We start from the raw sequence: 17,741 nt of genomic DNA, 5'->3' as shown, positions 1-17,741 counted from the left end.
TATCTCTCTCGTAAGTAAGATTCGACATCGATCCTTATATAAAGGGCAGCTCAGCGGGACCTCTCCAGCGATCTTCGAGAACGCCAGTCAGGGCGTGCTACCTTTCGGGGCCCCTGACATAAGTCTCTTTTACGAAGTGTTGCTCTACAGTGGGCCTTCGTAAAACACCTGCTTGGCAGGACGTTAATACAGTAATAGACAACCAGCATCCTGCCGCGGAAAGGTTTCCGGGGTCGTCGCGACCCGGTCCGTCGGGCGACTCCATATCCGGCTCCTGAGTCCAAGACGTTGCCTCCTGCGAACCTGACTCCGGCTCCTGAGACCAAGACGCTGCCTTCTACTCCGAGTACTCCGGCTCTCGTGTCTCCGACTCCTACGACCTCTGCTGCTCTTGTGAACCCGACTCCTGTTCCTGTATCCAAGACGAAGGATCGCATCGTGATCACAAAGGTAGAAACTCTACCACCTGAAAAACGTCTCCTACTGAACAAATCCAGAACTAAGTGGAGATTTACCCCGATTGCCAAGTGGGTCATACTGACCCAGCTACACTACAATCGGTGGTAAACAGATCACCATCCATTTCGAGACCGACTCCAGACCAACCGAGCCCTACACCAGCTCCTGCTCCTGAGGGTACATCACAAGGTCCGAACTTGTCCTCCAAGGTAGAAACCTTTCTACCTTGGAAGTTAATACCCATCACCGTTCCGGCTCCTGAAGACGTATCGGCTCCTGAGATCCAGGCAAAGGACGCTATCCCGATCTCCAGGATAGAGACCTTTTTACCGTGGAAGCTCCATCCCATTGATTTACCACCAAGAGCTCCACGTTTCCGACGCCCTCTTCATCCCATTGATCCTGAGAACTCTGTGGCGACTCAGACCGACCACCTCTTCAAGACGCCTACACGACCACGATTCCTGAAGATCCGACTGAGTCCTATTCCGTCAACCCCAATAGGCAAACCTAGGACTCCCGGACGGAACCTAGTGGTCCCGCTAGAGAAATTCTTCGAGAAGAAGAAATCAATCGTTAAACAATTATTCCAAGAATCGTAATGCGTATATTACACTACACAAAGATAACCTACACCAACACACACGACCATCTACACATTCACATAGAGGATATAATTATTTTGTACATAGAGCAAGAATAAACATAGCGAGACTTTATCCAATTGAACATTTCGTTATTTGTGGGAACGACGCACCTTAACCTAATCCTGACCTACAACACCCCACAAATTGGTGACCCCGATATTGCTCTATCTCGCTTGCTCTATTACATAAACAAATTAACAATGACGGACTCACAAGAAATAAACACATCGAACGGAGAACGCTCGCAAATCAACAGGGTGGCTTTAAAAGTACCTCCTTTCTGGACAGACGAACCCGAATTATGGTTCGCACAGCTTGAAGGCCAGTTTACACTGGGAAGCATAACGCAGGACGGCACTAAATATGCTTATGTTTTGTCACACATAGAGACTAAGCAGGCCAAAAAAATTAAGGACTTGATAACAAAGCCACCTGAAGAAAATAAATATGAGAGTATCAAGAAGGCATTAATACAACGCCTATCGACCTCTCAGGAACAGCAAATCCGCCAGCTCTTAGAGCACGAAGAAATGGGAGATCGAAGACCTTCACAGTTTCTCCGGCACCTACAGGCCTTGGCCAGTTCAGCCATTCCAGAACAGCTCCTACGGACATTATGGATGGGCAGATTGCCATCCCAATTACAAGCTATTCTAGCCATACGGAACGCTGACAAACTAGAGGATGTAGCCGAGCAGGCTGACAGAATTCACGAAGTCACCTGCAGAGCCACGACAGTCGCCAGTATGCAATCGACAACGAATTCCTCAGTAGAAGATCAAATCGCTGAGCTAAATAAAAAGCTGGAAAGATTAGAAAGCCGGCTGTCTCGTCCTGGAAACAGAAACAACCAGCGCAATCGTTCCAGGAGTCGTTCCAGAAAAGGCCAGAAAGAAGAAAAGGAAGCAGACGTTTGTTACTTTCACCGACGATTCAAGGAGAAAGCTCGGAAATGCACACAGCCGTGCAACTTCAAGAAAGCATTGGAAAACTAACGGGGCAGTCGTTATCAGCGGCAAACGGCCCTTGCCCGAACCCATGCCGCTTATTTGTCACCGACCGCAGCACGAAGCTTCAATATCTCATCGATACCGGCTCCGATGTCAGCGTTTATCCTCGCTCGTTGGTGCGAACACGACGCTGGGCTGACTCAAGAGAGCTATTTGCGGCCAATGGATCCAACATCAAGACATACGGAGATCTCACTATGCAGCCTGATCTCGGTCTTCGCCGAGCCTTTCCTTGGCGATTCATTATCGCAGACGTAACTACGCCAATAATCGGATCCGACTTCCTGGCGCATTTCCATCTACTCCCGGATGTGAAAGAGGGACATCTGGTAGATGCAAAAACAGGACTTAAAGCAAGTGGAACGGCAAATAGAGATGCCATGCCTTCGGTTAAAGCCGTCATGGGAGACACCCCCTTTCATCATTTGTTGGCTCGATTTCCCGGTATCACGAGAACCACGGGAACGCACCGACAAAACCAGCCGCACTCAACGATGCATTTCATCAAAACTACACCAGGACCTCCAGAAGCATGCCGACCACGGAGGTTGGCACCTGACAAGTTAAAAGCAGCTAAAGCGGAGTTTAACCTACTTCTAGAAGAAGGAATTATTCGACCGTCCAAAAGTCCTTGGGCCTCGCCGTTACATATGGCCCCTAAAAAAGGAAACTCCTGGAGATCCTGCGGGGATTATAGGAAGGTGAACTCTCGGACTGAGCCTGACAGATATCCCATATCTCACATAGAAGATTTCAGCCATTCCTTGAGCAGGAAGAAATTCTTCTCTACTTTGGATTTAATCAGAGCTTACAACCAAATTCCGGTACACCCTGACGACATCCCCAAAACAGCCATAATCACGCCATTCGGATTATTCGAGTACCTATATATGCCTTTTGGATTACGAAACGCAGCACAGACCTTCCAGAGATTCATCAACGAGGTCCTGCACGGCTTGGATTACTGCTACGCATACATAGACGATATCATAATCGCCTCCGCAACGGAAGAAGAACACCTAAAACATTTAGAAGAAGTATTTCGTCGTCTCGAGGCATATGGTGTCCAACTGAATCCGGCCAAATGCGTTTTGGGAGCTTCACAAGTGCAGTTTCTCGGGTACCTCGTATCAGCAGAAGGCACTCGCCCGTTGCCCGAAAAAGTCCAGGCTATACGCGACTTCAAGAAACCAGAAAATATTAAGCAGCTTAGACAATTCCTGGGAACCTTGAACTTTTACCGGAGGTTCATTCCGGGAGCAGCAAAGGACCAAGCCACATTACATGACGTCCTACGGGGTCCTAAAGCAAAAGGAAAAACTCCAATCGAGTGGACTCCGCAGCTCGAACAAGCTTTTCAGAGATGCAAGGATAGCCTCTCGAAAGCCACGCTCTTAGCACATCCCAGAACTGAAGCCAAGCTCACACTAACTACAGATGCTTCGGATACAGCACTCGGAGCAGTGGTCCAGCAGGAAACAGACAACGGATGGCAGCCATTGGCATTCAAGAAGCTTAATCCAGCTCAGAAGAAATACAGCCCGTATGACAGAGAACTTCTAGCCATCTATACGGCAGTAAAATATTTCCGGCATCTACTAGAAGGACGGGAATTTACTATCTACACGGACCATAAGCCCTTAATATACGCTTTCCAACAAGATCTGTTGCGCAGCTCTCCTCGGCAAGCAAGACATCTAGATCTCATTGGACAGTTCTCAACGGACATTCAACACGTGGCTGGGAAAGACAACATTGTTGCAGACACACTATCTCGCATCGAAGCAATTGAGAAAGCACCGGACTTCGAAGGATTGGCAAAATCACAGCAGGAAGATCCGGAATTTAAACAGTTATTAGATGGCAGCATCCAGTCATCACTGAAATTAACAAAAATACAAATACCTGGCTCAGCAACAGAATTGTACTGTGACACTTCGACACCAGTCGCACGCCCCTACGTGACGGAGCCATATAGACGGCAGGTTTTTCAAAGCCTGCATGGCTTATCACACCCAGGGATAAAGGCTACAGCAAGATTGGTCAGACAGAAGTACATATGGCCAAACATACAAAACGACTGTCGAAAATGGGCTCAAGCATGCCTTCAGTGTCAGAAAGCCAAGGTGTACAAGCACACAGCCTCACCGACAGGAAACTTCCTAGGACCCACCAAAAGATTTCAGCATATCCACATGGACATAGTGGGACCCATGCCGACATCCCAGGGCTTCAAATACTGCTTAACTATCATTGACCGTTTCTCAAGGTGGCCAGAAGCAATACCCGTCCCCGACATCACAGCAGAAACTGTAGCAAGACAGTTTTTCATCAACTGGATAGCCAGATATGGCACACCAGCACGGGTGACAACGGACCAAGGACGGCAATTTGAATCCGAGCTATTCAAAAAACTCACGAAGCTAACGGGTTCAGCACACCTTCGCACCACGGCGTACCATCCACAAGCTAACGGCATGATCGAAAGATTCCACCGGCAGTTGAAAACAGCCATTAAGAGTCACCAGACGGAAGAATGGGCAGAAATACTACCGGTAATCATGATGGGAATTAGAGCAGCATGGAAGGAAGACCTGCAGGCGACACCAGCTGAAATAGTCTTCGGAGAATCGATCCGATTACCCGGACAATTCCTCGAAGAGACCTGTGCAAAATTTGACGACACGGAAGATTTCGCAGCACGATTAAATAAAATTATAAGAAACCTGCAGCCAAAACTAAAAAGGCACGGAGAAAAAGTTATTTTTATGTATAAAGACTTAGCTACAACACAACGAGTGTTCCTCCGTCATGACGCACCGACGAGAGCTTTGCAGCCACCATACGATGGACCATACAAAGTTCTAAACAGAGGAGAGAAAACCTTCAAAATCTGCGTCAATGGTCGACCTGTCAACGTGTCAATCGATAGATTGAAACCCGCCTACATTCTGGAGCAAGAAGAACCGGAGCCAGCTCAGTCATCAACTGGAACCACACAAACTCCCGAAGAGCCACAGCAACAACAACGGACGAGAAGCGGTCGTATTTCACGTCCACCAGTCCGTTTCCAGGGACTCTAAAACAACCAAGGGGGTTATGTGGCGGTCAGCTGTCCGCCTGCCGCCACGTGCGCGCGACCGTACATACGCTACACGAATAGTATGACGGGAGGCGCGCGGCGCGCAGCACGGATAGTAGCGTAATATCGATCGGCGCGCGGCATGAGATCGACCGGCGGAATAGTTCGGCGCGCACCGCTGCGCGGCGTATCTCTCTCGTAAGTAAGATTCGACATCGATCCTTATATAAAGGGCAGCTCAGCGGGACCTCTCCAGCGATCTTCGAGAACGCCAGTCAGGGCGTGCTACCTTTCGGGGCCCCTGACATAAGTCTCTTTTACGAAGTGTTGCTCTACAGTGGGCCTTCGTAAAACACCTGCTTGGCAGGACGTTAATACAGTAATAGACAACCAGCATCCTGCCGCGGAAAGGTTTCCGGGGTCGTCGCGACCCGGTCCGTCGGGCGACTCCATATCCGGCTCCTGAGTCCAAGACGTTGCCTCCTGCGAACCTGACTCCGGCTCCTGAGACCAAGACGCTGCCTTCTACTCCGAGTACTCCGGCTCTCGTGTCTCCGACTCCTACGACCTCTGCTGCTCTTGTGAACCCGACTCCTGTTCCTGTATCCAAGACGAAGGATCGCATCGTGATCACAAAGGTAGAAACTCTACCACCTGAAAAACGTCTCCTACTGAACAAATCCAGAACTAAGTGGAGATTTACCCCGATTGCCAAGTGGAGTCATACTGACCCAGCTACACTACAATCGGTGGTAAACAGATCACCATCCATTTCGAGACCGACTCCAGACCAACCGAGCCCTACACCAGCTCCTGCTCCTGAGGATACATCACAAGGTCCGAACTTGTCCTCCAAGGTAGAAACCTTTCTACCTTGGAAGTTAATACCCATCACCGTTCCGGCTCCTGAAGACGTATCGGCTCCTGAGATCCAGGCAAAGGACGCTATCCCGATCTCCAGGATAGAGACCTTTTTACCGTGGAAGCTCCATCCCATTGATTTACCACCAAGAGCTCCACGTTTCCGACGCCCTCTTCATCCCATTGATCCTGAGAACTCTGTGGCGACTCAGACCGACCACCTCTTCAAGACGCCTACACGACCACGATTCCTGAAGATCCGACTGAGTCCTATTCCGTCAACCCCAATAAGCAAACCTAGGACTCCCGGACGGAACCTAGTGGTCCCGCCAGAGAAATTCTTCGAGAAGAAGAAATCAATCGTTAAACAATTATTCCAAGAATCGTAATGCGTATATTACACTACACAAAGATAACCTACACCAACACACACGACCATCTACACATTCACATAGAGGATATAATTATTTTGTACATAGAGCAAGAATAAACATAGCGAGACTTTATCCAATTGAACATTTCGTTATTTGTGGGAACGACGCACCTTAACCTAATCCTGACCTACAACCCCACAGTAATATTTTTCACAATAATTTCTTTACAGTTATTTAGATAGGGTTCCTGGGTATAGTCACCGTGGCCATGAATTTCTTGCTATCGAGGCGAAAAATGACCCTATTTTGTCGTGCGTGACATTCTCAAATAAAAAGCCATTTCAATAAAAAAAATCACTATAGATCGTTTCAGAACACTTCTAAAATTGACTATTCCGGAGACTATTCTTTTCCCTCGACAACAAACAACCATAAAACGAAGCCTAAACATACGGGAAAACAAGCCGTTTGACGACTATCAAAAGGAGTGGAAAATGTTCCTCCGCATATGTAGGTATTCCTTGCAAATCTTACTCCTCGGTCAATTTCACGAATACGTTAAACGTTATAGCATAAGTACAGAGCGAATAATAAGAGAATTCCACGCACGACAAAATAGGTTGTCAACATGTCACAAAGGAATCGGCGCGCGGTTTACTAATAGGCCAGTCAAATTAGACAAAAAAAAGGCCTTTTCTCGAAAGTGATGCGAACTTTTTTATTCCTTTTTAGGCGTGTAGGGGGTGTTTAGAAAAGCTTATTTCTGAGTTGTCGGGGTATTTGACCCAGAGCTTTTTGAGGGGGGGAGAGAAAACCAAAATTTTCGCGGTTTTTTGCATTTATCTTGTTTCGATTAATAGATAGCACTTTTTCGCTCGTGAGAAAGTTGTAGGGCTTGAAAAAACGAAGAAAATGAGCGGTGACTTGTTCCGATTCGTCAAAAATTGAGCCCCCCCCTGGGTAAGTCTCCAAAAATTGAAGACCCCAAAAATTCAATGAATTTTGATGTAATATGCGGCAAATGGTAGGTATTTTCATCCTCTACAAGTTTCATACTAGTCATTTTTCGATTGCATTTATCAGAAAAGAGACAGAAGCGAAAAACGCGCCGAGTTCCGAACGCTCGGCTCGACACGCGCGACTTCCAGAGGTTCCCTTGGGCTCAATTTTTGACGAATCGGAACGAATCACCGCTCATTTTCTTCGTTTTTTCAAGCCCTACAACTTTCTCACGAGCAAAAAAGTGCTATCTATTAATCGAAACGAGATAAATGCAAAAAACCGCGAAAATTTTGGTTTTCCCTCCCCCCCCCTCAAAAAGCTCTGGGTCAAATACCCCGACAACTCAGAAATAAGCTTTTCTAAACACCCCCTACACGCCTAAAAAGGAATAAAAAAGTTCGCATCACTTTCGACCTCAATGTCTAATTTGACTGGCCTATAATGTTGGAGAAAAGATGTGTTATAATATATATATATATATATATATATTATATATTATATATATATAAAATTTTATAATAATTAGGCTACCAAAATCCGGCGCAAACCGTAAATGGCGATTTAGTTTAATCTTAATCTATTTGCATCTATGATTGCATATCATAACGGTCGTATAATTCCCGTATTATTGGTCATTATTTTATTCTTTTCAAAGGAAGAACTCTGTTTTCCTGTCATATTCTTGACGAGATCTTATATGTTAAACACACACAATGCAAAAACGTATATATAATACGTATATTTTGCAAAATTTTTTAGCATATTGGCTAAAATTATCTTAAATAATGATTTCGAGGAGATACTGAATTATTATCCATTTCATTATAGAAATGTTTGTTTAGGTTTACTAACTGATGAGATACACGTACATAATATGTACATTTTTAATTTTTTTTTTTAAGATTAACATCTCCCTCGCTTTCAGAGGACGCATTTGTCGGTCCATTTGTTAAGACAGACTCGCAATTGTGTCGAAGTTCGATAAAACAAATGATTCAATGGTCACAGTTTCGAATATAAACAAAAACACAAAAACATACCAAAGTACAGAATAAATGTGACGTATGTCAATCTTAAATATATTCTCAAACGTCTAACTTCTATTATCGCGATTACCCCATCCGCGACGATGCATATCTTTATATTCATCCATTGCACGCTTTTGTTCAAGATATTCGGGATCGTCTTTCTCTTCCATCTCTTCCTTCAAAACGGCCTCACTTTCCTCATTATTTGCGCTTGTATCTTTGTTCGTCATATTTTGTAAACACTGAGAATTCGTTGCGTTATGCTGCGATGGATCGGGCCAGCTAAAATGACACCACAAATTCCGTGTTTTATCACTGATTTTTCTTTCTGTTCTTCTCAGGTTTTAATAAAAAAAATGTTCGTTGAATATAATATTCACTTACTCTCCATCCTTGACTCTTTGCTCGTAGAACTCTTGTACCGTTAAAACTGGTAAACTTGGGTAGCCTGCTCCAAAAACTTTCTTTTGAACCTCGTCACGCGTAATGATAATAGGTTGCAGTTTTGGAGCTGCCGTTTTTTGCTTTTGAGTCTTTTGTGATTCGAAAGTATGCATTGGTTCCATTGCCTTCATGTTCTCCAAAATCGCTTTCTCTGTTTTCAACAAGTTTAAATCTTCGACAATTCGGACTGCATATAACTTTACAAGAGTGACAAAATATTCTCTCTTGATTTCGTCATCAATATTTGGATTGTCTAAATTTTTTTTTAAAGTATCCAAACGAGATTCCAAATCCTTCTCCTGTTGATACCTTTGTAACTTTACATTTCTACGAAGTACCTGAAACAGGCGGAATCAGAATATACTTTAGCTCTGTAACAATTTATGATTATGTGTTAAAAAGAGCCAACCATATTCTCTAACATCCTTGATGACGATTCTGGTGTATTTTGATTATCTCCTGCTTCCTTCTTCTCATCGGTTGAATCAATTTCTGGTATTTTAACATCAGTCAGACCATATACCTTTAGTCGCTTTAAAAAATCTACAAAGTAGACTTCCGCTACTTTAACCAAATGCATCCTATCATCGGTACCGCATATCTGATTGGTAAGCTTGCCCAACAGAGCCGGTAATAAAAAGTATTTGATATTTTCTGTAGCTACTTCCTCGAAAGTTTCGTTATCGCTAAACATGTCCACCATAGACACCAGTCTTGTTGCATCTTCAAACATGTGCATTGCCCGTTTTACGTCCAACTGCGACAAGAAAAGACAAAGTATTATAATCTATGTTGCAAAGAGAGAAAAGTCCTACTTAATATAGAAATCAATTTTGTATGTGTGCACGTGTGTGTGTGGTATGTGTGTACATACATACATAGATTCTGTTTTCTATTGCTGAACTGGTAGCACTAGTTCTTTATTCGGTAATTATTCAGTTTACACCGCTCACCTCCGATTTTGATGAACTTAGGCTTAATTGACGCGTTTTTGCTCAAAACGACCGAATCTGGCAGAAAAAAATGTCGCTCTGCCCCGCGAAGCGAAATATTAACAGTTAAAGTTGACGACTCTCAGGTTATGATTCCTGTCATACCGACGACATGTAGCGACTACGAACATGCCCTGTGAGGGGTGTAAACTGAATAATTACCCTTTATTCCATATTGGAAGGAAAAAGATAAACTCTGAACAAGCGCAGCCAGTTCAGCAATAGAAAACAGACCCATAAGTCTGGCGATTAATATTATTATTGGAGGAGGTTTTAAGATCTCACCTGTACTTTTGAACTGTTTGTAGGTTCTGTTGTATTATTAATACTGTTGAATAGCTCGAAAGCATTGTCAAATAACTCCGACAACGTTGCGGGATCACTTTTATCTTTTCCATGGCTCAAGACCTTTGACAAGATTTCTTTTGATGTCATTGTTATCTTATGCATCGACTAATACTGTACTTTTTTTTTACTGTTGTATTGGACCGCAATAGAATTTCTCTTCTCGCTTTCAACAAATTTTAAACACAGAGTGCTGATAAGACGAACTCAACAGTTGTGTCTGCTGAACGTGCTTATTTGTAGACTCCACACCGGAGATTGCCGGAGATAAACAGAGGTAAAGGAGTAAACATAAGGTTACAGGGGTGAAGTGGGGTGAAGTCAGGTGAAGCACTCATGGTGGAAGGAAACTTGAATGGCTCAGTGCACACAGGACGCGGCAGCGCGGCATTGCGGCAACGCGGCACCGCGGTAAACAATCACCATCTGCCTTCTGTACTACTTCAAAAGTAGAACGGAAAGGCAAGACGGTAATTGGTTACCGCGGTGCCGCGTTGCCGGAATGCCGCGCTGCCGCGTCCTGTGTGCAGGAGCCATAAGGCTCAGTCACAATGAGAAGAATAAAAAGGAATAAGATAAAAGAATTAGGAATAAGGGCCTTGGCACATAGAAAAACTTAAGCAGTAAGAAATCAACAGTATGGATTCGCTACCGCTTAGGGCCGTGCCTTAAGTTCTTGACTGTGATTGGCTGATTTGCTTACTGGTTGAGTTTTACTGCTTAAGTTTTTCTATGTGCCAAGGCCTTAAGGCATATTGCATCTCACTTTAATGTACGTGTACTGAAGTGAGATGCGACATTCCCTTATTCCTTATTCCTTTATCTTAAGGCCTTGGCACATAGAAAAACTTAAGCAGTAAAACTCAACCAGTAAGCAAATCAGCCAATCACAGTCAAGAACTTAAGGCACGGCCCTTAAGCGGTAGCGAATCCATACTGTTGATTTCTTACTGCTTATGCTAATGCTAAGACTCCATAGACGCGGAAACGCCGTGCGGTAGAGTGCGTTGACCAATCAGAAGGCTGCCGCAAGTCGCCTGCGGCAAAATCAAAATTTGTGATTGGTCAACGCACTCTGCCGCATGGCGTTTCCGCGTCTATGGAGTCTTAGCATTAAAGTTTTACTGCTTAAGTTTTTCTATGTGCCAAGGCCCTTATTCCTTATCCTCTCATTGTGACTGAGCCCTTATAACGTTTTTCATTGGCAGAACTAGTGCGCACTTAGTGCACATTAAAGCCGTTGTACACTGATTTAATCTTTAATATTTGAAGTATAATGCAAATATTTTAATTGATAAAATAGCCAATACATATTTTACCAAACAGTACATACAATAAAGAATATTAAGACTTTCGTGACTTAACCCGTTATGCTAGGTCTACAATGCGAGTCATAAAGTCGTGAGTCGTAAGAATTGACCAATCACAATCTAATTTGAGGAGAATAATCGACTGTGATTGGCCAATTCTTACGACTCACGACTTTACAACTCGCATTGTAGACCTAGCATTAATATTAAACATACACATTACGTTGATTTGTGTACATACAACGGCTTTAAGGGCTCAGTTACAATGAGAAAAATAAGGAATAAGATAAAGGAATAAAGGAATGTCGCATCTTACTTCAGTACACGTACATTAAAGTGAGATGCAACATGCCTTATTCCTTATTCCTTTATCTTATTCCTTATTTTTCTCATTGTGACTGAGCCCTTACAATGAGAAAAATAAGGAATAAGATAAAGGAATAAAGGAATGTCGCATCTTACTTCAGTACACGTACATTAAGGCCATTGCACGTAACAAAGTTTTAGTCATAATCGTAAGACCGTAAGAAAATAGACCAATCACAGTCAATTATTCTCCTTGAGCTCGAAGAATAATCGAGTGTGATTGGTCTATTTTTTATGGCCTTACGATTATGACCAAAACATTGTTACGTGCAATGGCCTTTAAAGTGAGATGCAACATGCCTTATTCCTTTATCTTTCCTTATTTTTTTCATTGTGACTGAGCCCTAATGTGCACTGAGTGCGCACCAGTTCTGCCAAAGAAAAACGCTATTATTCCACCATGGAAGCACTGGTGAGGAGGGGAATCGGTCGTTGGTTATGTTTTCATGTGTGGCGACAGCCGATCAGCGGACGGCGCGGACGCGCCGGCAGTTCGTTCATACACCCACCGCGCGGCGTGAAACCGCGGCCTGGCAACACCCCCGAGTCGACGATCTAGATAGAATCATGGTGTAAAGTAGACAGGTGAAGCATTGCGCATAATGGCGGCAGCTTTGGCGGTTGAACCAATCATTGCAGGAGGCGACCTATTTTGTAGGCGCTCATTACTTTAAGGTAAAGTTCGATTATAAAAAATAAAAATGTGTGAATCATGTAAAATTTTAAATATATACTTAATGAAATACAATAAAACCTTAAATAAATAAATAAACTATTGACAATTAAACCTACGTTTATTAATTTATTATGTATTTATTAAACTCCTGTCTTAATTCTGTTCTGGTTTAGTTACGTAATTTGATTAGGGTCAACCGCACGTCCACAGTGTAGATTCTGAATTATAGTGTGAGGAGGAAGAGTTGAAACCTCGGTTGAAACGCAATTTACTTAGATAATAATAAAAAAACATATGTAACGAAAAAAAATAAATATTTTATTCAAACAGAATAAAATTAGGGAACGTTTTTTGTAATTATTAAAATACACATTTAATAACATCTAATAATTTTAAATAAAATGTAGACTTGAATAAAATAACAATCTAAATATAAACTTTATTGCATATATGTTTTGTTTTCCTCCCGACTTTTTTAATAGTTTGTTTAGCAACATCTTTTTCGAATTGTTCAAGTAATTGCAATTCTTCACTCGTTACACGGAAGTCGCGGATCAGGACTGCTAGATAAAAGAAAGACATAAAATAAAATAGATATAAGCAATATAAATATTAATGTTTTATTTATATACAAATTATTATTATTACAAGTAATCGCTCCAGTGCTGCAATGTAAAATAGTACATAATAGTACAATTTGCTAATATTAGTATGCATTTAATAGTACCCTTATCGAAATTTAATAAGTGATTATTTGGTGATTAATTAATTTTGAGTATTTGTACGTGCAATGGCTTTGTCCATTTATTTTCCATGCAGTCCGAAGAGAAATGTCGCTCACATATACTTGCTGAAAATTACACATAAGTTTTCAGAATAAGGGCCAAAGCACATATGACAGTCGTAGTCGTGGACGTAAGTAACGCACAAGCTTTGGCGTATCCTGATTTGTTAGGTCGAGGACTACGACTGTCGTATATCGCTACGCCATGTTATGTGCTTTGGCTCTAACACAAATTATATACTGTATACGAATTCAAATGATTCTTAAAATTTACCGCTGTTTATGTTTAAATTTTCTTCTTCTCGGTAGCAATAAGTTTCGAGCCATTTTTCTTTTAACTCGCGATTTTGCGGGAATGGAAAGAACTTGATGTCTTTCGTTTTCGTAGCTCCACCGGAACGACTTTTGCAATTTCTCACGCAACAAGTCGGCATGATTCCTACACGGAGAGAAAAATCTTACCCTCATAATGCCTTCGTTACTTGAAAGAAAAACTTGCTTGACTAACGTATCCCTGGAAACCCGAACTAAAAAGAAAAAAATTTTGAGAAAGTAACGCGAGAGTGTAACTTACCTGATCGCAATGAAATTAATGTTTATGTGTTCAATTCCACAGGTTAAATCGTCCAACAATTACATATGTTGGGATTACATCGCAGCTCTATTCAACCTTGACATCCAACATGCTGGGAATGCGAGGGCCTGTCCAAAGTTAACACAACGGCACGTTGTGTTAGACAGCACTTCGAAAATGCGCGTTCGACTTGCGACACAGGTAATTTATGTTCCACTTACGTTTTCACTTTTTTTAAATAGTTTGCCCATTTCATGAGTAATGTGTTTTTGTATTTGCACTGTTACAGGTTTTTAGCAACTCTGTGGTACAAGGGTTACATTTTTATTTACGCTATAATCCGGAAGGACCTCTGAAAGGATGTGAGGAAACGATCGGATTCTGTAAGCGAATGAATGATATGTTCGATGCGTTGAACCGCAAAACTCCGAATGAAGGGCTTACCCCAGAGAGTAAAGACTTCAAGGTATGCATATGATGCTTCTCGAAAAGTTTACCATAAATTATTGAAAATTTATTTATCTTCGTCGACAATTGCTTTCGTACAAGCGTTATCTTCATCTTATAACTTCAGGTATTGCAAGAATCTCTTGAATGGTTAAACGAGTGGGAGACGGCATTGCAAAAAGGGGAGATAACGGCTGATGAATATTTAACAAGAGAGACTTCGAAAGCGTTGCGAATATCTCTGCGATCTACTATGGATATGTGCTGTTATCTCATCGGAAAATTTGATTTCCAATATCTATTAACAGGAAAAGTTAATCAAGATAACTTGGAGGTACTTTCCAATTTATATGACTTTTTTAATACAATAATTACTTGCAATAAATAAATGTACATGTACGTACGATTTTTCTAGAAATTCTTTGGCACCATTCGTCAAGCCGCAGGGTGTAACGATCACCCACACAGCCCCACGTTCTTGCAGCTATATAAAATATTGTCGGTGTATAGCATAATAAAGCCTCCAAAATTTGGAAATTGCACTGTGTCCGAACAATCGTCGCCACAGCTTCTGCTGTCATTGCATGATTTAAAAACAGCCTATGGGCAAAAGTCTGAGGCAAAAAGTGTTAAGTATCAACGTGAAATTCGAGCGAAGCTAGACGAGATTCTGCAGCATGACGATTGGGAGGCAGATGACGTCATTGAAAATAATCCTGACCACGATTATGCCCTGTCCGATTCCCCTATCCTTGACTGTATTATTTACTACGTTACAGGTTTTTTATTTTAAGATCTATTTCTTATATCGTAGGTATTTTTGTATTGTAGACTGATATTGCTTCTCGTTTTTGCTATGAATTGCTATTGCATGCTTTAGTTTTGTTCATAGATATCATCGTAGACTAGAATATTTCCTCTCGTTGCATGTCATCCGGACATGCGACATACTCCTTTACATATTATATGGGATTCACAGGTTACCTATGTAAGCAAGTATTGAAAATTCACAAAAAATGCGTTACTTGTCAAGAAGCGATAAAATCAGACTCTTCTAGTTCATCTTCAGTGTCGCATTTGGTCGATCTAAAATCAAGAGGAGGACTGATTCACGCAAATTTGAGTTTTTTCAACTTAATTCGTCACGTAGAGGCATGTTTTGCTAAATATGCATCCCGGCGCGATGTTTTTGATTGCACGCTAGATGAAGTTATGTCTTCTTTTAAATTCACTTTTCCTTGCAAAGAGCACGCCTCAGACATTTTGTCATATTCGATAATATATTACATACGACTAAGAATGAGACAAAATGCCCACCAAGAAAATCTCAAAGTTGCAAAGAAATTTGTTGTAAAAAAAAAATTGTCTAAATTGACGAATCAATAAAATTTTTTTATGATTTTCAATGTTATGTTTCACCCTCTTCCCCTTTCTGATTAAAAATCGTACATGCTTATCAGCGTCGTTTCAATTAACGAAATTTTAGATGTCTTTCAATATTTATAATGATGAAATTATTCATATATGCAATGTATAATAGGCATATTAATTTTCATTTTATTTCTTATTCTCTATTTTTCCGGAAATATCCATACATATACATATATATCATACACACGGTCTTATAATATATCATACATACACACATGCATTTGTACATATATATATATATATTTTTTTTTTTTTGGTTTCTGCTCCTTTGGGAAGGAGCAAAGCGCCTTCAACCCTGCCTTTGGGTTATATAGCGTTATATATATATATATATATATATATATATATATATATATATATATATATAGGTTAAGATTTCATGCGCAGGGCGCTTGCGCTATGCGAACCAGGACCATAACACGCAGCGCAGCCCTTGTGGCCACAAGCCAAATAAATTTTCACACGCGTAGATGATCATAAATACATATTATTTAGCAAATATCAACCAATATAATGGCTGCGTTCAGCCGAACCTCTGCTTAGCGAAGCGAAAGGTAGCAACTGAATGTGATTGGTTCTTACCTTTGGATCCAACAAATTACACTTAAGGGGTTATACGCAGTCATAAATGTCAAAAAAATCGATTTTTTAGAAAAGACATTTTCTGAAAGTATATCATCTTATAAATATTCCCTGAAAGTTTCAAGTTGATCGGATAAAAATTCACAAAGTTATAGGCTTTTATGTAGACGCCCGTCGGAACGCTCGCGCGGGTTAGGTTAGGTTAGGTTAGATATACAGCGGCAGCTGCGTTAGGGACAATGATGTTTTGAGCGCAATAAAACCTGTTTATGAAGATTTGAGTAAAGATACTTTATTGACAAGATGTGTAGGCGGTTTTACTCAAAACAATAACAAGAGCTACAACCAACTTATCTGGAAAATCAGCCCAAAAATTGTTTCAAGTGGCTCAATTATTGTCAATTTAGCTGCACACATTGCTGCCTGCGTATTTAATGAAGGTACAAGTGCACTACTATCGATGATGTATGTACTCCATGGGAGTGAGCATGGTGTAAAAAACAAGGTGAAGCATTGCGCATAATGGCGGCAGCTTTGGCGGTTGAACCAATCAGGAGGCGACCCATTTTGTTGCGCTCACTTTAAGGTGAAGTTCGCTTATAAGAAATAAAAATGTGTGAATCATGTAAAATTTTAGATAAAACCTTAAATAAATAAATAAACTAATGACAATTAAACTTACATTTATTAGTTTATTTATTAAACTTGTGTTTTAATTCTGTTCTAGTTCGGTTACGTAATTTGATTAGAGTCAATTAACCGCACGTCCACAGTGTAGATTCTGAATTATAGTGTGAGGAAAAAGGGTTGAAACCTCGGTTGAAACGCAATTTACTTTAAATAATAATAAAAAGACATGTAACGAAAAAAATAAATATTTTATTCAAACAGAATAAAATTAGGTAACGTTTTTATACTGTATACGAATTCAAATGATTCTTGAAATTTACCGCTGTTTATGTTTAAATTTTCTTCTTCTCGGTGGCAAGCTTCGAGCCATTTTTCTTTTAATTCGCGATTTTGCGGAAATGGAAAGAACTTGATGTCTTTCGATTTCGTAGCTCCACCGGAACGACTTTTGCAATTTCTCACGCAACAAGTCGGCATGATTCCTAGATGATCATAATACAACGCACATAATACGACGCATAATACATAATACATAATACATAATACGACGCGAATTAATTATTTTAAAAAACTGTAAAGAATTTATTGCGAAAAATATTACCTCAGCCAGGATTCGAATCTGGAACCTCCCTCATTTCGTGAAGAGCGTCTGAGGTAATATTTTTCGCAATAAATTCTTTAATTTTTTAAAATAATT

At 41.2% G+C, this 17,741-nt stretch overlaps 2 protein-coding genes and 1 long non-coding RNA gene across 3 annotated transcripts; 1 reads left to right on the top strand and 2 right to left on the bottom strand.

The window, feature by feature from the left end:
* Nucleotides 1-1,306: 1,306 nt before the first annotated feature.
* On the top strand, nt 1,307-2,101 carry LOC139820876 (uncharacterized). Its single transcript, XM_071791464.1, has one exon. The coding sequence runs from the start codon at nt 1,307-1,309 to the stop codon at nt 2,099-2,101; it is 795 nt and encodes a 264-aa protein (XP_071647565.1).
* A 6,204-nt stretch (nt 2,102-8,305) lies between these two features.
* Nucleotides 8,306-10,591, bottom strand: Tap42 (immunoglobulin binding protein Tap42). Its single transcript, XM_071791693.1, has 4 exons — nt 10,185-10,591; nt 9,317-9,664; nt 8,848-9,245; nt 8,306-8,745 (listed from the first exon to the last, which is right to left on the bottom strand). Exons 1-4 carry the CDS (start codon nt 10,347-10,349, stop codon nt 8,529-8,531), a joined length of 1,128 nt encoding a protein of 375 aa, XP_071647794.1. The 5' UTR covers nt 10,350-10,591; the 3' UTR covers nt 8,306-8,528.
* Nucleotides 10,592-13,226: 2,635 nt separating this feature from the next.
* Nucleotides 13,227-16,898, bottom strand: LOC139820327 (uncharacterized). The gene is made up of 3 exons (XR_011733944.1): nt 16,415-16,898; nt 13,655-13,819; nt 13,227-13,446 (listed from the first exon to the last, which is right to left on the bottom strand). It is a non-coding gene; the product is annotated as an uncharacterized lncRNA (long non-coding RNA).
* Between the last annotated feature and the right edge of the window lie 843 nt (nt 16,899-17,741).

Source organism: Temnothorax longispinosus, chromosome 10 (assembly GCF_030848805.1).
Source record: "Temnothorax longispinosus isolate EJ_2023e chromosome 10, Tlon_JGU_v1, whole genome shotgun sequence".
Taxonomy (NCBI): domain Eukaryota; kingdom Metazoa; phylum Arthropoda; class Insecta; order Hymenoptera; family Formicidae; genus Temnothorax; species Temnothorax longispinosus.
Note: the sequence above shows the minus strand (reverse complement) of the source record. Positions and strands in the feature narration are given on the sequence as shown.

Coding starts and splice junctions, on each gene's coding strand:
- LOC139820876 (XM_071791464.1), top strand. CDS start 1,307: ATGACGGACTCACAAGAAATAAACACATCGAACGGAGAACGCTCGCAA.
- Tap42 (XM_071791693.1), bottom strand. CDS start 10,349: ATGCATAAGATAACAATGACATCAAAAGAAATCTTGTCAAAGGTCTTG. Junction 9,665..10,184: donor CAAACAGTTCAAAAGTACAG/GTGAGATCTTAA, acceptor TTCTTGTCGCAG/TTGGACGTAAAACGGGCAAT. Junction 9,246..9,316: donor CAAGGATGTTAGAGAATATG/GTTGGCTCTTTT, acceptor CGCCTGTTTCAG/GTACTTCGTAGAAATGTAAA.